The following is a 20,792-nucleotide window of genomic DNA, read 5'->3' as shown; positions in this document are numbered from 1 at the left end:
TGTAATCTGACCACCTTCTCAATAACCTTCCCTAAAAAAGGAGAGTTGGACCTTGGGAAAGAAATTGTCCAGAATTGTTGGGTCTAGTGATGGTTTGTTAAAGAAGGATGCACCACTTCCTCATTATGCCTGATAGAGCCATCTTCTTCCTCAAAGAATCCAACACTACTGTTTGGACTCAACCAGAGGTGGGATTCAGCCAGTTTGGACTGATTAGGATGAACCAGTAGCTCTGACAATCAGCTGAGAGCAAACTGGTTCACTCCGATGATCAGGTGGGCCCGCCCGCCCTTGTGCTTTACTTACCTATATCCTCTCAGCTGATTAGTGTGGCACCTCAGCTGTGTTACTCACCAAGAAGTGTAAGAGATGTTTTGGTAAAACTGTGCGTGCACACACGCATGCGCAACATATGATCACCAAACCGGTTGTTAAACCAGCAGGATCTCACTACTGGACTCAACCACATGTCATTTCCCAAGTGGCATTAACAAGTCAGGAAGGACATGAATCCAATAGTGGCAGGGGATCATTTTTGCAGTCTGAAGGAGCTAATTTATCAGAGATCACAGCCTTACTGCCATGTTCACTATCCAGACTTTTTCATCTTTCTTATCAACAATAGTTAAGTCTGAAGTGACAGGTGCTTATCTGTTTGAATTCATAAGTCCCGGAGCACTTCAGCGTCATATTCTATTACTGTGTCTGTTTTATGGTCCCACCAATTCTTACTTGCAAGCAAGTGGTATTTCTTGAAGATATTCCAATACATCACTGCTGCTACTTTATTGTGCCTGAATACAATAAGCCTATTTAGATCTCCTTCCTAGGTCAACTGAGCCTACAAAAGAATATTAAAACAAACGAGACAGGAATTAGAATGAAAAGTGGTGGGAGAAACATTAACAATGAATATGATGATAATGCCTGGAAATGAGGAAAATTTAAGGAATCACATATTGAAGGTAAAAGAAGCCACTTTGAAGGAGAGAGACACAAAATAGATAGATAGATAGATAGATAGATAGATAGATAGATAGATAGATAGATAGATAGACAGACAGACAGACAGACAGACAGACAACTGGTAAGTAGATAGATACTGGTAAGTAGGCAGGCAGGCAGGCAGGCAGGAGGCAGGCAGGCAGGCAGGCAGGCAGGAAGGCAGATATTATAGGTAGATTTCCTTTAAATTAATAGCAATAGGCAATCCCAATCCAATGCTATGTAAAAGAAGGTGAAGTAATAATGATACTAATATCTATTTAGGCATAAACATTGGCAGTATTGAGAGCTTATAATAATGAAGTAAAGAGTTATTTGAAAGAAATTAGTGAGGGAGGGAAGGAGGGAAGCAGTGGTGGGTTGCTCCCTGTTTGGTCCGGTTCCGCCAAACTGGTAGTAGCGGTGGCAGGAGGCCCCGCCCACCTGCCCAGACAAGTAATGCATGTGTGAGCGCGCTCAAACCAGTGGTAAAAATATTTGCAATCCACCACTGGAGGGAAGGGAAAGAGGGAGGGAGGAAGGTGCATTGCATGGTATAAACTGAAAACTGACTGAACCCTTAACACAGCCCCCAATATGAAAAACTGGTTTCAGAATTTACACTGTTGCATTCCCTATCTTTAACAATTATATTTGAATGTAAATCTATAAAATCAAATCTCAGTATGAAATGAATTTGCCCCCTTCTCACCAAGATACCAATTACAAAATTTTACTCCTTAACCTCTTAGATTTTCTTAATGAACCAGCCAAGTATTAACACTAATATTAAATTTTACTAAATTACTGTTACTGAGCGAATATAAATTGATTAATCTCTCTGTTTTTCCTTCCAGTAATCAAATAAAGGAAACTTCAGAATATTTCCACTAGAGGTCCTCACAGGTTTAAAGAAGCAAATATTTTTTTTTTAGAATAGATGCAGAAGGTCTTTGATACTCAATTCAGCTTTGTAAAAATAGTAAATTGTGAAACATGTCTTGTTTGTGGTACATATATAAATAAAAAAGATTGCCATGACATTATGCTGCAGGAGTTTTAGAAATTCCAAAATATTCTGACAGAGACGGACAACCCTCTTATACTGTGTCTAGGCCATGTAATACTCCCCTATTCACTATTCTATCCTATGCTATGTGAACATTTTAAAAATATTATCAAGAAATGTGTGTTTTGATTACATTTTAAATATGCTCTCCCAATGTAAATATTTTCTCTTAGTTATAGATTCAATTGCCCATCCAGATGGAGAGAAAGAAAAAGAGAATGAATGAAAAAAAGAAGAAGCTAATGCTTTAAGATTTTTTTTTAAAAAAATAGGGCACTGTATTTTCCTTTATTATTCTTTTTTCCTTTAGGCTTCTGATGGGTGGATATAGAAAATAAGAAGATAGCCTGATGACCTCACTAGAGATAGTGAAGCAGAAACTTGCTTTTTAAACAGTTATTTTTAACATTCAAACATGCCTCGGTTTATTTTGTTTCTTCTACACCCACCTCCCCCATCACCCTTTGTCACTTCTGCCAAAAAATTTCAGCAGCATAATCTTGATGGTTCTTCAGGTCAAAAGAATGGGTCATTCTGTGTATCAATGGGTCATGCTTTGCCTACTTCTGACTTAAACCCAAATCAAAGAGCCATCTTTTGCTTTGAGGGATGCCAATCAATCCAGACTCCTAAGATATTATGTAACCTGAAAAGATATCTAAATTAAGAGTCTCTAATTGTGACTTCTATTAGAAAAAAATGAAGGATAATCTCCAGCATTCTCTTGGTCTCTGCTCCAGACCCTATTATGCTCCTACAGCTAAACACAGGTCCTGTATCAGGCTGGGTGAGACGCTAGTACCTTGGAGTAAATAACTTTCTTAAGACAATAAAGAAGGCACAGCTGCAGAACTTTAAGAATAAACCTTGGGGGCATGAAATGGGAGGTTTCTTGGGGCGAGAAGATCAAGTATTATCATAACCTACAAGAGACCTTGCCTTCTGGCTGTGTTCCCTTATCCTCTTCTTTTCTTTTGTGCTATAAGGAGGGGGAGCCAAACGTTTAGAAACAAATAGGCTGTTGCCTGAAGTAGCTCAATAGGGATTTTTCCTCCTCCACAAACATTGCCAGCATCTCTTTTTCTAACAATGGCCATAACTGATATGCCTATTATGACTGGGAAGAACCTGCTTTTTGAGTAAGAGCCGTGACCACACAAGAATCCCCAAATTGTATACCAGTTCATTTTTGGACAAGGGTGTGGGAAGAACAAAACCATCAAGGGCTAAAATTGACATTGTCGCAGAGTCAGTGGACATCTGAACTATCAGTCATTCTATCTTGCTGAGGTTGAATGTCAGTGTCAGGCTTGGGAGCCATCTTTTACAGTGGGCCTAAAGCCTGCCACGTATACAAACATATTTTACTGTGGGAAACTGGGAAGGAGGATTGTATGGAGAATGGGAGATGTGCAGCCAAAATAACATTCTTTCTCAGAGAGTTAAGGTCACTTTGTCCCTGTACCTGGACTGACCTGGATGGGAGGAATCTTCCTTCGTGACAGTGGCTGATTGGAGCATGTGATGGACATGTGGATGTTGAGGCAGGATCTTGAACTTTCAACTGGATGGGAAAGACCTGGAAGCTTTCAGATTCAGGTTTTCCCAGATGTGCCAACATGGCACATCTAATAAATTGGGACGTTGAGGAAATTCTAGCCTCAGACTTTTATTTTATGGAGGATGCTATTTGGATCCTTGACTAGAATCCCTTTGAAAACTTCCACCCAGCTCCCCGAAGCCTTGGGGCACTGTCTGGGGTCCTGAGCCCCGAACATCGACCCGGTAATGACAATGTGAAGACTCAGGGAAGATGACGGTCGGGTTGTTTCTTCTTTTCTAGATCTTTACAACCTCCAGATACCAGGTCAAGGATTCAAGTGTATCCCCTGACTGGTCTAGGTGAAAGACTTGTATAATTAGATACCGTCAGCTTCTTATTGATGTTAAATAAGATAAGGTAGAGGGTTGAGACTGTGGGGGAGATACCTTAGACTGGGGTAGTCTAAGAGTCCTTCTTTCCCATTCACTTGGGAGAATCGTCTACTCGGAAAAGTCTTTAACTACAATAAAATGGCAACTCCCACTATACACAAATCCTTGCAAATTATCTAAAAGACATATCATGGCCAATAGTGCCAAAAGTATCTGAGCAGGACCGGGAGAATCATGATCCCCCTTTCTAGGCTTAGCTTGAGCTGATCAACATCTGAAGTCTTGCTGAAAGTTGACTGAAAAGTTTCCAAGATGCTTCTTCAGGAATACTTGCTACCTGATATTTTATTGCATCAAACCAACTAGGAAAACCCCAATATCCTTACAACAGTCTAAGCAATGTGAGGTGACTTTAAATTTAAAAAAGAGGAAAAAACCCTGCGAAGTTACACCAAACAACTTTAATATATTCAATCAAAGTTCTCTTCTTTATTATTCTGTTAAAACTGAAGGGAAAAGGGACTAATATCCTCTTAATTTGCCTAAGAAATAAATTTTGCCCCCCACTATTCCGGCTTTCAAAAAACTCCTGAAAAATTAGATAGTCTGGAAAACTTATGATGTGTTGTATGATACCGAGTTTGATGCTAGAAGTTATGTTTTGATTTTTAGAATTTTAGAATGTTTTATATTTTTGTTCTTACCATTGATCTTTTCATTTTTGCTTATAATTTCTCTGAACTGCTAAGATTCTTACTACTGTAGCAAGGTTAGATAGCAAATTATTGACAAACAAATTGTGTGTATTCCATTTTAAAGTGTTTTTAGAAATTAACTAATTATATGCCATCAACTCACTTTTGACTCCTGGTGACTATAGTTAGATTTTTCCAGGATGATCTGTTCCTAAGATAGTCTTTCAGAAAAGGCTTTTATAGAAAAGGCTATTTATAGTACTTAGTTTTAAAGTAGGTCATCCTGAGGTAGGGGTCAATCTCATAGAAAATCAATTTTCTATGTCAGAATAGGAATACAATAAGATTTATGCTTTCCATTGTACCTAGAAATCAAAATCACTTTCTATAAAGATGTAGGCCTTTCTGAGGAGAAAAAAAGCTCTCCACATCTCTTAATTCTTTCCTGCCAAAAAATGTTCTATTTCTTGTTATCAAAGTTATACCTGATAAGATACCCTCCTTTGAGAGCCAAGGTGGCGCAGTGGTTAAATGCAGCACTGCAGGCTACTGCTAGATCAGCAGGTCAGCGGTTCAAATCTCACCGGCTCAGGGTTGACTCAGCCTTCCATCCTTCCGAGGTGGGTAAAATGAGGACCCAGATTGTTGGGGGCAATATGCTGACTCTCTGTAAACCGCTTAGAGAGGCCTGAAAGGCCTATGAAGCGGTATATAAGTCTACTGCTATTGCTATTGCTATTTGTATTAAAGTCTTGGCTTTTAACTTTTGAAGAAAACCATACCATGTTTTCCCCCAAATAAGACAGGGTCTTATTTTCTTTTGACCCCCAAAATAAGCACTCAGCCTTATTATTATTTTTGAGGTGCAGGAGGCTGTGAACGTGGTCACCTTATGGCTGCTGCTGTGTTGCAATAGTTTCAGGGAGTGCTTATTTTCAGAGGCGGGCTTATTTTAGCACATGCACTCAAAAGCCCAATTAGGTTTATTATCCGGGGAGGTCTTATTTTCAGGGAAACTGTGTAGCTGAGTAAATATTTTTTTCTGGAGAACATGTCCTCTTCTATTTGAGGGCAGCTTGCATTTCTTGTGGCAACATTACCAAGAGCTTGAATCTTTGGGGAATTCTTCTGAAATGGAGATGAAACGAAAAGAAAAAATAATTTCACGCCAGACATTCATTGTAGACAGCGAAGGAAGTCAAGGGTTGAAAAAAAACCTCCTCTTTTCCTGCAGAAACCAGTCTCCGAACAGAGCAGAACATTGCAGGGGGTGTTTCTCTGGCTCCTTGGCATTGAGTCTTTCACCTACTGGCTATAATATGGTTATATGCGCTTTAGAGTTTGCCTGCTAAAAAGAATAAAAGTGATTCGCTATAAATCATCAAGTTCCTTTTTCCTCTGCAGAACACACACTAACTAAATTAATTAGCCTAAGCTCCCCTTCACAATCACAATTACTTGAGGACAAAAAGCCCCTACAACTCAAGCCTGCATTCTCTGGTGCCTCACAAGGATGCATTGTGAAAGCTGATTAACATGCATTAGCAGCTTCGCACAATCAACGCTAAAATAAACTTTTAAACCCAGGCCCGGCTTTTTCTGCAAGAAGGAAAAAAGCGGAAGGGGTTGTGGAGGAAGGGAGGGAGGGAGGAAGACTGTTAGAGGTTGCCAGGATTAACATTCATGATGGGACTCCACCGTGAATGGCAGCAAAGTTTGACTGTGGCTTGCTTAAAAGGGAGCAAGCTAAGAGAAGTATCCCTCTGCACACATACAGACACATCTCCCACAAAGCAGGGAGGGAGGCTAAGAGGTGAGGTTGGTAGTATAAAGGTTTTCAGAATGTATCCAGACAGTTTCAAACTAGTTTGAAGGAAGTGAATGGAATGCCAAGGAGAATGGCTTGAAAAATCTTTTGAAAATGTCGCACCAAAGTCTTCAGTTCCCTCCTTCTATTTTTTTAAAAATTTTCAACAGATATACATATAAAGGTAAACGTTCCCTTCGCACATATCTGTTAGTCATTCCCGACTCTAGGGGGCGGTGCTCATCTCCGTTTTAAAGGTGAAGAGCCAGTGCTGTCTGAATACATATCCGTGGTAATGTGGCTGGCATGACTAAATGTGGAAGGACCACAGAAAGTTGTTGCCTTCCCACCAAAGGTGGTTCCTATTTTTCTACTTGCATTTTTACATACTTTCGAACTTCTAGGTTGCAGAAGTTGGGACAAGTAACGGAAGCTTCACTCTGTTACACAGTTCTAGGGATTCGAACCGCCAAACTGCCGACCTTTCTGATCGACAAGCTCAGCGTCTTAACCACTGAGCCACTGATATACATATATCTGGTAGGGAAAAAAAATAGACGCTAAAGAAAATTCAAGCAATTAAACTTAAGAAATAAAAACATACATCATCAGTAAATGCTGATTTGCCATATCTTTTTGCTGGTCCTGTTCTATTCTCTCCAGATTGTTGGAGATGGGGGAGGGGGTAGTTTTACTTACAGATCATCAGCATTACAAAGGTAGAATTGCTGAAGGAATTTTGTAAACAAAATGGATTTGAAGTGGAAATGTAAGAAATAAATTTAAGTTCATTTTTTTAAAAAATGAGTGTGCTTCTCTACCTCTGCATATGTATCTCTGCCAATGACTTACTCAGTCCATGTTGGGATTTATAGTTTCCTTATTCCACAGCATGGTAATAATAAATTTAAATTTTTAATTAAAACAATTCATTTCTCTTGCAAAGTAAGGAGTGCAGAAGTAGCCATAACCTCCTTCCCTCTCCCAAATTTGCATTTGGAACTCACATAAACGAAGACGGACTTATCAGCATTCATTTCTACTTAATGCTGATGAATAATTAAAAAGAGAGCTTAGCAAGCAAAGAAAGTTTAGAGACATTTTAAATGGAAATATAATGGAATCTGCTTTTTTAAAAAAATATATGTTGAGTTCATTTTTCATTTCACTTTTTATTTCACTTTTTATTTATATAACATTTATTCATTAGATTTGGGTTCAAATTATAACACTGTTAGATTATTTCACGTGATGTTTTGAAGACAAAATGGAAGTGAAGGAAAGAAAATAATATGGGCTGTCCTGAACTTGGAGAAAAAATGGCATTTAGTAATCAATCAATCAATCAATGAAATGAGAGAGAGGGGGAAGAGGGATGGACTTTCACTCTGCACTGTCTAATGATATTCTGGATATACAAACTCCCAAACTAGTACCCTATTCTATAGAAATGTTCCTTGCATACTGTTACATTTTGTACTTTACAAAATTTAATGCCTATAATATGGGAATACAATTATGAGTCTGAACTTAATATGTAGAATCATATCGAAGAAGAATAAGGAAAATTTGAAATGTATCCTAGGATACAAGACTCCTCTGTAAGAAACTACAGGGGTGAGATGTACGACTGCCACTTCTTGCCACATGCCAGTCACACTTTCTTCTGTGACATTTGTACGGAATAAAACACATTTAATTTAATTTAATTAATTCAGGTGGGGACTATGACATTCTAATCTTCTGCTCCGGTTCCCGTTCTTTTTCCAGAACTGACCAATGAGAGTACGATAGGCAGAAATTTAGTAGCAGCAGGTTTTTTTTTTGTCAATTAGCATTGGTTAAAGATGAAATTTGTGAATGTCAATCTATTGTGCAACTATGGCTGGCACTGTGGCACAGAGCCTGTATCTGTAAAGGAAGGCCAGCACAAAGTTGTTGTTAATGCAAACAAAACAATGACTATTTATTTATATCTTTTATTGGCTCTTAGAACTCTATTATTTATCATCTCCTAGCAGTAAAAATAAATGAGTTTCAAGTGAAATAAACCATTGTTTTGCAGAGGGTGGTATTCTCCAAGATGCAGTCTACTTGGGGGTTGGTGCCATTGGTGAAGTGAAGCTGAAACAAGTAAGAGTCCACATCCTAAATTCTTTCTCAATGCACCTGCCCCTATTTCTATCCTTTTATTCTCTTTTATTTTTTCCTCTCCTTCTTTGCCCCTCCCTTCCTTTATAAAACCGGCTGAAAGGCTGTATAGAAGTTGAACACTGGGTTGTAAAAAAAAAAATAGAGGAAAAGCTGCATCTAAGATTTATAATTCTTTGGTTGGCAGCTGAAGAACTTAGAAAGAAATCAGAAACTATTTTATTCTGGTGTTCTACTATTCTTTAGCAAAAGTTATGCAGTTCTATTAAAAAATAAGTGATCGGCTCATCGGCATTTTAAAGCATCACTTTATAAATAAAGCTTCAAGACCACAAAATCTTTCCTTCTTTCCTTTCTGTAGCAAGCATCTCTATAATGCTTTCAGTTTATATAGGTATTTCAGGGGTGAAATCCAGCAGGTTCTGGAGAAACTGGTAGTGGAAATTTTGAGTAGTTCGGAGAACCAGCAAATACCGCCTCTGGCTGCTCCAGAGTGAGGTGGGAATGGAGATTTTGCAGTATCCTTTCCCTGGAATGGGGTGGGAATGGAGATTTTGCAGTATTCTTCCCCTGGAATGGGGTGGGAATGGACATTCTGCAGTATCCTTCCCCTGGAATGGGGTGGGAATGGACATGTTGCAGTATCCTTCCCCTGGAATGGGGTGGGAATGGAGATTTTGCAGTATCCTTTCCCTGGAATGGGGTGGGAATGGACATTTTGCAGTATCCTTTCCCTGGAATGGGGTGGGAATGGAGATTTTGCAGTATCCTTCCCCTGGAATGGGGTGGGAATGGAGATTTTGCAGTATCCTTCCCCTGGAATGGGGTGGGAATGGAGATTTTGCAGTATCCTTACCCTGCCACGCCCATCAAACCACATCCACCAAGCCACACCACCACTAAGTTACGCCCAGAGAAACCAGTAGTAAAAAAAATTGAATTTCACCACTGCTTCCACTGATGATACCAACTGATGTTGAAAAAGAGTACCTGATCAGAAAATACTACATGGTTATTTCAAATTTGAGACTAACAGCTACTCATTGTCCAAGATGTGGCAGGCTGTCTAGTAACTATGGGAAATGTTGCACAGGTACTTTGGTTGTTACCCTAGTTATCAATTTGCTTCTGGATCAAAGTGCTATCTATTACCAATATAGCCATACATGACTCAACTGCCAGGTACTTGCCAGACACAATAATTTCTCTCGGCAAGCTTTGATTGCTCTGAATGAAAGGGGTGCTGAAGGTGTCCTGCCTATGGGAGTTAAGTGATCAGGACCCAAGGATATTCATCTGGGGCTGCCCCAATACTCTGGAACAACTGCTTCTTACAACAACTTAACACAGTATGAGGTTTTTAAAACCTGTTTATTTCACAGAGCATTTGGGTTGATCATGAGCTGTGCTGGTGCAGTGGTTAGAGTGCAGTACTGCAGGCTACTTCTGCTGGCGGCCGGCTGCCTGCAATTTGGCAGTTCAAATCTCACCAGGCTCAAATTTGACTCAGCCTTCCATCCTTCAGAGGTGGGTAAAATGAGGACCCAGATTGTTGGGGGCAATATGCTGACACTGTAAACCGCTTACAGTGGGGACTGTAAAGCACTGTAAAGCGGAATATAAGTTTAAGTGCTATTGCTGTCACAGAACTACTTTTAATGTGATGTTTAAAATGGGGTATTGTTTTTAATTTTTAAGAACTGTATTTCTGTAAACCACCCTTGAGTTGGTTGGAGTAGGTGGCGTGCAAACTTTTATTTAGATTAATACATGCCTATACAGGTAGTCCTCAACCTGAAAATGTTCATTTAGTGACAGTTCAAAGTTACAAGAACATTGAAAAAAGTGACTTAGGCTCACACTTATGACTGTTGTAGCATCCCCATGGTCATATGATCAAAATTTGCAACAACTGACTCATATTTATAGTGGTTGCAGTGTCCCAGGGTCATGTGATCACCTTTTGAAACCTTTTGACAAGCAAAATCAATGGGGAAGCCAGATGCACTTAACAACCGGGTTACTACCTTAACAGCTGCAGTGATTTACTTAACAACGGTGACAAGAAATGTTGTAAAATGGGGCAAAATTCACTTAACAAATGTGTCACTTAGCAACAAAAAGAAAGAGCTCAATTTTGGTTGTAAATTGAGGACTACCTATAAAGGCCACAATGCTTCCTGGGCTTCTCCCACATCAATTACATCCCAAAGGAAGATGATAGGGGAGCTTCATCTGTGGGATTTTTGAGATCAAGAAGTGAGAGCAGCCATACAGAATAAAAAGGGATTTAAAGGCCCAGAATATGGTAACAACTACAGTACCAGTGGTAGGGTTAATTTTTTTTACTACCAGTTCTGTGGGCGTGGCTTGGTGGGCATGGCATGGCTTAGTGGGCGTGGCAGGGGAAAATCTCCATTCCTTCCCCACTCCAGGGGAAGGTTACTGCAAAATCCCCATTCCCTGACAATCAGCTGGGACTCGGGAGGCAGAGAATAGATGGGGGCGGGGCCAGTCAGAGGTGGTATTTACCGGTTCTCCAAACTACTCAAAATTTCCACTACCGGTTCTCCAGAACTGGCCAGAACCTGCTGAATACCACCTCTGTACAGTACCCTCATTCAACCTGCAGGAATAAATTCAAAAATATCAAGTAAAAATCCTTTAAAAACAACATGGTCAAAACATTTAAGGATGACATAGAAAAAACTATGTCTCTATGTGGGTGAGGGGGAAATCAGGTGATTGGAAAATTGAGTTTGGCACAGTATCAGTTCCAATCCAGATTAAACAAGTGAAGCCATAACCCAAACTGTGGAGGTATTTTTCCCCTTTCTTCCTTTAGCCTGATCTTGAACATTTACTTAAACTCTACAACACAAAGCAGTCTATTTTGGCAACAAATGGTATTTAAACATTCTTTTGATTATTCCTTTAAAACTGTAACTCGGCCCTAAGTTGATGAAAGAGCTGAGTATGCAATTAAATAAATGTTGCACGGAGGGTTTGTTATGGTATAAACAAATCTAGACCATTGCAGTAAGTAACACTGAGAATTTACAATGTTTGCAAAGAACAAGTAGACAAGGTTCCACTGTGTTTTCTCTTGTAAAGAGAAAACCAGCCCAAGAGAACAGGCGACTCCTCTTTTTCATGCCTATCTTTCATTTAAAACAGAGGAGAAGTGGGGTGGGATATATTTGAGAAGGTTGCTGATACAGTTAGCAGTGTTTTTAACATGGTATCCACCTTTTGTTTCTTTTTCTATATAAGTAGCCCTTGACTTACAACCACAATTGACCCCAAAATTATGTTAAAGTGAGACGGCTGTTAAATGCATTTTTGCCCCATATTACGACCTTTCTTGCCACACTTGTTAAGTAATCCCTGCAGTTTTTAAGTTAATGACACGGTTGTTAAGTGAATCTGACTTGCCTATTGACTTTGCTTGTCAGATGGTCGCAAAAGGTGATCACATGACCCCCACCCCCAGACACTGCAACAGTCGTAAACATGAGTCAGCTGCCAAGTGTCTGAATTTTGATCATATGACCAGGGGAATGCTGCAATGCCCGTGTGAAAAATAGTCATGAGACACTTTTTCCAGTGCTGTTGGAAACATTCACTAAATGAACTGTTGTAAATCGAGGACTACCTATATTATAATTATGTTATATAGAAAATATGTGTCACGATTCTTCTCTTCCTTCCTCTGTCTCTCTCCCCAACCATTTCTCAAAAAAACCAATGGCCAACATAGCTTTTGAGTTGCAATGGATCCAATCAAGAAAGTACGATTTCTTGAAAGTGGTATTAAATGTAAGAGCAATCTGAGAAGTCAAGCCTAGTTTGTTTCAATGGCAGAGTACAAGCGTATCAATTGCATTATTAAATTATATACTCAATTTATATCCATCTTCTGTTTCAAAAGAAGACTTGTGCCAATAGGAGTTGGCAATGTAATATAAATGAACAAGGCAATATAAAAACTTTTATAAGGGAAGGGCCCTATATTATGCTCACCTATCCTAAAACTCAATGTAATGCAAATATTATTTAAATAATAGTTTTTTTCCCTACAACTGTATCAAATACATTGGTCCTAAGTGATGGAATTAGCTTGTAAAGGTCACATTGACCTTTAACCTTGTTCTGATCATTTTGTACTGAGCTGCTGATCTACTTGCCCCCTTAAGAGGTCTGAATTGCTTAACCTGGGCTTATTTTCCTCTTCATTACACAAGTGGATCAATGCAATGCTTGTCTTTTTATTTTAAGGAAAATATTTAAAACTTTAAAAATCAAAAACGGTTCTAAAAGGGGGTTTTTAACATGTTTTTTTAATGATTTTTTTCTTTTTTTAAAGTGTGAAATTGACAAGATTTCTGCCAATTTACCCCTCCAGACCAAACGGGTATAATTTTTTTAAAAAAAGAAAGTTTCATTGGCAGATGGGGAAAATAGACCTCCCTCCCTTCCTTCTTGTGAAGTTAACAGGATGTCTACCTCTTTCTCTCTCTAACCAAATGACGGGAGAATGCTCAAATAATTATTTTTCTTTTCCTCTGTTCTATGCTACACAAAAAGAGGGAAATAAAAATAATAGAAAATCTCTGTCCATTTCCTCAACCTGCCCACTGAGAGGAAAGCGACTGGTTCGTTTTTTCGGGTTTTTTGGCACAAAGAAAAAAAAAAGCATTCGCCAACTGGAGCCCTTGATTAGCACACCTCAGACAGAACACCAAATCATTGCTGAGGCTGAACTAAAGGAAGGGGCTGAGACTTAGAAAGGGGTTTCTTAAAATTACTTCACTTGCAATTAATCTATGTATAGGATGAAAATGCTAAAGGCTGCAGTGGCTTTATATCTCAGTGGCAGATCATTCTTCCTGCATGCATATGGGCTTTCCAAATTCTTATAATGTTACAGAAAGGATCTCAGGTTGCAAATCTGCAGTCCCAACGGATTAGATGGTAGATGAAGTGGTCCAATTGAGAACCTGCATGCATTCTCTCAATATTGTGATGCAGAGATGGGTGTGGTTGCAGGTGCAAAATAATTTTGTTGTCCCCAGATAATTTCTTCCCTCATTTGCTTGAGTTTGAAAGTTCACAAGTTTCGGTCCCAATACTTTTTATTTTTCCCAATAACCTCCTGAGAGACGCAGTGGCTCAGTGGCTAAGACACTGAGCTTGTCGGCCAGCAGTTCAGTGTTCCAATCCCTAGTGCTGCATAACAGAGTGAGCTCCCATTACTTGTCCCACCTTCTGCCAACCCAGCAGTTTGAAAGTGTTTCATGCGCCTTCCGCTTTTAGTCATGCCAGCCAAATGACCACGAGATGTCTTCGGACAGCGCTAGCTCTTCGGCTTTGAAATGGAGGTGACCACTGCCCCCTAGAGTCGGAAACGATTAGCACACATGTGCGAGGGAAACCTTTACCTTTATTAACCTCCTTACCTTTCTTGGAGTGTGTATGAAACTTTTTCTTATGAATATGCGTTTTCAAGTTCAGCCATTTCAAGTGTATTTGGAGAACTCTTGAGAGCCAGATATTTGCAGACCAGGGACGTGCAGTCAGGGGAGGCAGGGCCTCACCACTGTCATCATGAAAAGAAAAAAAAATGTGAAAGGAAAAAGGCTGAGGTAGTTGCTGCCAGAGTCACAGTGGATGACTCTACTTAGTGCTTAACTGTTTAAAAAAGCCTCTAAAAAAGTGCCCTCTACAGGAGGCGGCGAGAGAACCACGCGCCTCATTTAGTCTATCTTTATGATCACTCGAGCAGAGTTAAGGAAGGATTAAAAGCCGAAAAATTCCTTATGTAGATGAGGCACGTGGTTCTCTCGCCTCCTGTAGAGGGCACATTTTTAGAGGCTTTTTTAAACAGTTAAGCAGAGTCATCCATTGGAGACTCTGGCAGCAGCTAACCCAGCCTGACCTCAGCAGCTCTTGCCTTTTTCCTTTTACATTTTCATCATGGTAGACAAGAGCAGAGTTGAAATCCTCTGTGAAACAGCTGGAAAAGGTATGTGGGTCGGAGGGAGGGGGAGGAATTCAAAATTAATGTAATTTGTAAGTAATTGTATTATTGTAAGTAATTTGTGTGTGTGTGTGTTTTACCCGCCTCTGCTGGTGCGCGGGCTGGCACTTTTTTTTAATGTTTTGGAACCATTCCCATAAATAAACGCATTTATTGGGCAGGAGGAAATCCCTCAGCTGGGAAGTGTCTAAGTTGAATTTGGCAACCCAAAACTGTTAAAGCGAGGAGGCTGACCATTCAGCAGGCATGTTTATAATCATTTTCCGTTTCCTGTCTAAAGGGAACCACTTTAAGTGTGGGGTGTCTTCATTAATATAATCTGCCCCTTTCTCCTTCTGATGCTGTTTTGTAGGAGAGGGGAGAAAGATGGGTTCTCCTTTGCTGTGGTAGAGCCCTTCTGAAAGCCCTGCCGCTGTGTCCAACATAGAGGCATGCCGCATCTATGGTGGACACAGCGCCGGGGCTTTCGGACGCCCCACCGCTGTGTCCGCCATAGATGCGGGACACCTCTATGTCGGACACAGCGGCGGCCGTCCGAAAGCCCCGGCGCTATGTCCACCATAGATGCGGGACGCCTCTATGTTGGACACAGCAGCGGGCCGTCCGAACGCCCTGCCGCTGTGTCCGACATAGGGCGGCTTTTGTCCGCTTGCCTCACCAGCCATAAACCTCACCGCACGTTACTGTTGCAGACATGAAGAGGACTAGTGTGCTAAAACTCAGGATTATAACCTGCCTCTCTCAACAAGTATTCACCTATCAAAGATACTTTAATTTACATTTCCATACTGAGCAGGAGGTTGACTTTGGTGGCCTAAATTCCCTTTCCAAGGCTATGGGTTTATGAGTATGTAGTTCTCTCTGATGTCCTTAACAGTTTTTGTGCATTCAGCTGAGCATATCAAATTATATCTGAACAATTTGGGCATCTACAAGAACCCCCCCCCCCAGCTGCAAAAAGAGTCCCCCCCCCTCATATATCCAGAGTCCTCCAGTCCATTGCACTGAGTATATGAAGGTCTGGAAAAGGGACAGTGTGTGTAATCTTAGCTCTTGAATAATGGCACCTACTTGACAAGCATTGAGAGCCCTGGGTTTCTATCACTCAAGGTGGACAACGGGGTTAAACGACTCAGTCTTTTTCAAACAAGGCATCTCTCCGGATCCGCAGACAGGATCATTCTATGATTCTCTCTTTAAAATGCAATCCGAAGAGCCTAATTTAAGAGTATAGGGAATAATGTTTAAAGTTCTTGTGGCAAAAAGCCACGGTTAGGACAGAGCAAGAGGTTGCTTCCTTCCCCAGCGCACAACTTTTCAGGTGCTAGAATGCAAGCAAGAAGCACGCCCAGACCCCGACCAGGTTGCATTGGGATGCAAATGAGCCGGAGCGCGTGCTCCTCGCAAGGAAGAAGGATTGTTTATGGAATCTCCGCCAGAGCCACGCGCCGGGCGTACGAAGTTGCCAAGCGCGCTTCCCATTGGGTGGGAGGCGGCTGGAGAGCCAAGCGGGCGGCGGGGATTGTGTGTGTGTGGCGCACGGCGCGTCGCGTGCTGCTCCCAGGGGCTCGCAAGCGGCGGCAGCAGCAGCGCGTGTAGATAAGGGGCCGAGCAGCGAGGACCGAGCAGCAGAGGCGTCTTGACAGAGCACAAGGAGCAAGCCTGCAAGAAAGGAAAAAGGAACCCGCGTTCCTCCCAAGCGCAGCTAGGAGTCCTTGCACAGGTTGCGCGCCCAACTTTTGACATCTTAAGAAGCGGATTGCCCATTTTTCAATCTTTTTTTTTTTAGTCCATTGATTTTGGGCAACAAACTCGGGCTTTTCGCAAACTGCATCTACACGAAGACCAACACCGGGGTAAATGCCCCACGATGAACAGCGGGGCTCTAGGAACAACCATGCAACCCACAGCCCACGCAGTTTGCAAAAGTTACTCGCTGCACGGTTACAATAGCAGCGGCGGCTCTTTGGGGATCAAGGTACAAGCAGGACAGAGCGCGGGTTCTTCGTCGTCCGGGATGCCCCAACCGTGGTGTGCCGCCACGGGATGTCCCAGCCAGGTTCAGCCGTCCAACGCAGCCACGCGCTGCAAAGGCTCCAAGCGGCGCTCGAGCTCTCCGGAGCTGCTGCGCTGCAAGAGGCGCTTAGCCTTCCCGGGTTTGACAGCGCAGCAAGGCGGCGGCGCGGCGGCCGTGGCTCGACGCAACGAGCGGGAGAGGAACCGCGTCAAGCTGGTGAACCTGGGCTTCCAGACCTTGCGCCAGCACGTGCCCAACGGCGCCGCCGCCAAGAAGATGAGCAAAGTGGAGACCCTCCGCTCCGCCGTGGAATACATCCGAGCCTTGCAACAATTGTTGGACGAGCACGACGCCGTCAGCGCCGCCTTCCAGGACGGTCTCCTGCCGGCTAGCCGTGACGCTGCCTCGGTTGCTTGCGCTGGCAGCGGCAGCAGCTCGTATTCCTCCGCCTCGCCCTCTTTTGACGGCCACGAGGGCAGTTCCGTGCCGGGTTCCCCGCACTCGGCTTATTCATCGGACGAGAGTGGCTACGAGGGGGCGCTCAGCCCAGAGGAACAGGAGCTGCTCGATTTCACCAGTTGGTTCGGGAGCTGCTGAGCTGGAAACGGTAAGAGGCCGGCCAGCTGATTTCTGATGAAGCGCGCTAGGATTGCGCGCTTTTTCTGACCTTCCCAGCATTACATTTTTTTTACATATACCACTGCAAAACTTTTTTGTGGTGGTGGGGGGAGGGGGCAGAGCGGCGGATTCCACAGTCGCACTTAATGCATTCTGATTGATTTTAAAAAAATGATAGCCAAGGTGATCCTAATCCTCCTTTGGGGTGAGTTTTTGGGATGGTTGCGCGCTACACTGGCTCCCCACCCACTAGGCAGATGCAATTGAAAGGGAGCGTCGCCGATTGAAAACCACAAAAGCTGGTGAGAATTCCGCTGGGCGAAGATTTAGGGATAGCACCCGGCTAGTCCCAGACAAGAGTTGCTAACATGCCCCTTGAAGGCTGCAGTGACTTGTCTCTCCTGCTAGCACCTCTTGTCCCAACTTTGCAAAACCGAAAGTCCTTTCGAATGCAAAAAAGGTTACTGGGTCAGCGGGCTTTGAGAACAGGGAAGCTAGTGGTTTTGTTACCTTGGAGGAGTGCTCTTCTGTTTCTGAGGGTGGAAGGGGAGGCCACAGTGCGTAAGTGGCTTTGACGTTGTACCTAACGATGGCATACGTTTAGTTCATAGTGATCTCAAGTAAGATATTGCACAGTGTTGAAATAGTTTTGCATTCTGAATTTCCAGTTGCAAAGGTTTTTTTTTTTGTGTGTGCACTGATGTTTCCTGATTGGAAAAAACAACATGGATAAGAATCAGCACTTAATATTTACAAACCAACCCTTGCATAGAACGTAGAGTAAGGAATTAAGCAATGGAGGCCCATGAATTTCTTTGGAATTTTGTTCATTTGGTTGCAACTTCCCCAAATGGAAATTTTCATCAAAATGCTGGTATCGTTTCCCCTTTCTATCAACCACCCATCCCCCTCTTCTGAAAGAAAGCAGGAGGAGGAAGATTTAGAGTCCTCCCTATAGAAATTGGGTGGTGGTGGTGGTGGTAGTAGATATTGATACAACATATGGACAAAACAGTACATGGAATGTGTAGGCATGCAAGACAATGCATTTCTTTATAGCAGAGTTTGGTACAACGCCCCCCCCCTCCCCAATATTAGGCTGGCTTTGGGATCAGGGAGGAAGCCTGGGGAAGCTCTCTGGATCTTTTCTGTCAGTCACATGCTCCTAATGGCTTTTCTGTTTTCTTTTATAGCAATACTGAAAGCAACACTGTGTAGAACCTCAGTACCTCATTGTCCCCGGCTCCGATGCAGCAGAAGAGCACCAGGATCATCCTATTTTAACATGCACCTAACTCTCTTCAAGCCTCATTGCAAAGGATGTTGGACAGTCGGATTTTTCTAAATACCTTCTCTGGGTGTTTGTTTATGAAACAGAAGAATGGTGGTTTTGATTCTTTTTTTAAAAAGTGCAATTATGTAAATATATTCTAGGGGGCCATAGTTTTTATCTGCTGTTGTACAGCAGTTTATGGTACCCCCTCTGACTCTTGAACAACCAATGAAAAAGCTTCTCTGAATCTAGTGGCAGCTGGAGATCTGTTGGGCTTCCAACATAATGTCTGTCAACTTTTTATAAGGGCAGGGATGAAATCATTAAAACTTGATGCTTCCTTATTCTGAGTGGGAAGGGTACTATTAAAACGTCAGAAGTAGACTTTATTTGTGTAACTCGAGCTGCCTATGGGAACAAATATGAAGACTTATTTTTGTGCAAGTTTTCTTAATGCAAGAGGAAAGATTTATAGAAAATTGCTTATTAACCCTATCAGCTAGAAAGTTTGAGAACTTACCCAACCTAGACAAATTTCTTAACCTTTTGTACTAAGGAAGCATAGATTTGTTAAATGTCTTGAGGATGTTGTTTGCTTGTTTATTTTGGGACTGGTGTGAAGGTTCATTTATCTAAAAAACAAACTGAAGTTTTATTTTTAATGTATTGAAGGTATTTTTGTATGCACTTGCTAGATTTATTGACTTGCATATATGCAGTTTTTAAAGAGTATCTTATTTTATGTAAATCAACTTTATAAATAAAATCTATTTATAATAGCCTATGTTTCCATAAATGTCATCATCTGTTTTCAAGGTTTTTGAGAAAGGTAAGGCCATAGAGAAATACTTTCTACATTTCAGTTAATATAATTGCTGAATGGGTAACTAGTTTGTTTATATTGTTACGTATTTTCAGTGCTGAGAAGGCAAAGTATTCACATACAGAAGCGACAAAATAAAACTTGAAAATGACAGCTTTTTCACCATCTAAGATTTAAAGATCTACCCTCATGTTATCAGTGGAATGGATTTTTCATTTCTCAACACATCCTTTAAACTACTAGTAGTGATATTACACTAAATCATAATTTGTTTAGTTTGGGTTTAAGGGTTACATGTGGATTAGGTTCCTGCACTTTGTGAATCATGATTTATGGCTTAGAATAGGCAAAACAGGCCATTATGCATTGCCTTACACTCTCTCAGCCCAACTCACCTCACAGGGTTTTTGTTGTGGGAAAATAAGAAAGAGTACAGTACTAGATAGGTTCATCCCCTTGAGTTATTTATAGAAAAATAAAGGGATTAAAAATTAAATAACAAAGCCATTGGGTTAACCAAAAATAATTTGGAGTAATTTGTGTGATCAACATTTGGTACAACGGAATCCAGTTTGTAACTGAATGAGATAATCTTTCTTCATTTTGAACTAAACCACAGGGAACAGCCAAAATAATAGTTGTGGTTTTGGGTGGCAATAAAAACTGGTGCGATCACTTCAAGTTGTGTAAGATGCTATTTTGCTGCTGTGGTATGCTCAGGTTAAGTTCTATTAAAATTGGTTAATCACGGATGTCAGAATTTTCTTCATTATTAAAGAGGAAAGCATAAAGGACCGATCAATATCCATTCCATGTATGTTCTTAGGTTATTTAGAACTATTTCAAAGATGTCCCTGGATTCCCAGTGTGACAAGTATTTTCTTTTGGGCTCCTTTTGAGTATTTCAAAATTTCTTCTCCATTTATAAAATTTCTCTTAAGGAAAGAAAAGAAATCCTGGTGGGAAAAGAGAGTTTGCTAAATCATTTTAACAGATAAATTTTTGTTTGGAAATGCAGGTGTCCCACCCCAGGGTAGGAGGAAACTAACAGTATCATTATGATAAAGCTATACTCTATGGTTTGTGACATTGTAATGTATGAAAGGGGTGGAGTTTGTATCATATCAGTATGATGCTGACTTTGTTGTTTTTGTGAAAGTCTTTGATCCTGCAAATGCATCTGTTTGGAAACAAAATTCTGAGTCATGTGTTGCAGAATGAGAATAGCATAGATTTTTGCTTTTTCAAAAAAATAAATCAATGCTCCCCTTTCTAGCCACCAACATTTTACTAATCTAAGTTGTTTGTAAATTAGAATAGTTGTGGAAATGTCCCATGGGCTTAAGGATACTCAGTAAGGTACTAGTGAATCTTCCTAAG

At 41.2% G+C, this 20,792-nt stretch overlaps 1 protein-coding gene across 1 annotated transcript; it reads left to right on the top strand.

The window, feature by feature from the left end:
- The first annotated feature begins 16,300 nt into the window (after positions 1–16,300).
- Positions 16,301–19,369, top strand: ASCL2 (achaete-scute family bHLH transcription factor 2). Its single transcript, XM_014069949.2, has 2 exons — positions 16,301–17,305; positions 18,510–19,369. The coding sequence occupies exon 1, from the start codon at positions 16,552–16,554 to the stop codon at positions 17,293–17,295; it is 744 nt and encodes a 247-aa protein (XP_013925424.1). The 5' UTR covers positions 16,301–16,551; the 3' UTR covers positions 17,296–17,305; positions 18,510–19,369.
- Positions 19,370–20,792: the final 1,423 nt, after the last annotated feature.

This window comes from Thamnophis sirtalis, unplaced genomic scaffold, assembly GCF_051295495.1.
Source record: "Thamnophis sirtalis isolate CommonGarterSnake01/CBP01778 unplaced genomic scaffold, rThaSir2_p1.2 scaffold_1, whole genome shotgun sequence".
NCBI lineage: Eukaryota > Metazoa > Chordata > Lepidosauria > Squamata > Natricidae > Thamnophis > Thamnophis sirtalis.
The sequence above is the reverse complement of the archived record's forward strand: the minus strand, read 5'-3'. Positions and strand labels throughout refer to the sequence as shown.

Coding starts and splice junctions, on each gene's coding strand:
- ASCL2 (XM_014069949.2), top strand. CDS start 16,552: ATGAACAGCGGGGCTCTAGGAACAACCATGCAACCCACAGCCCACGCA.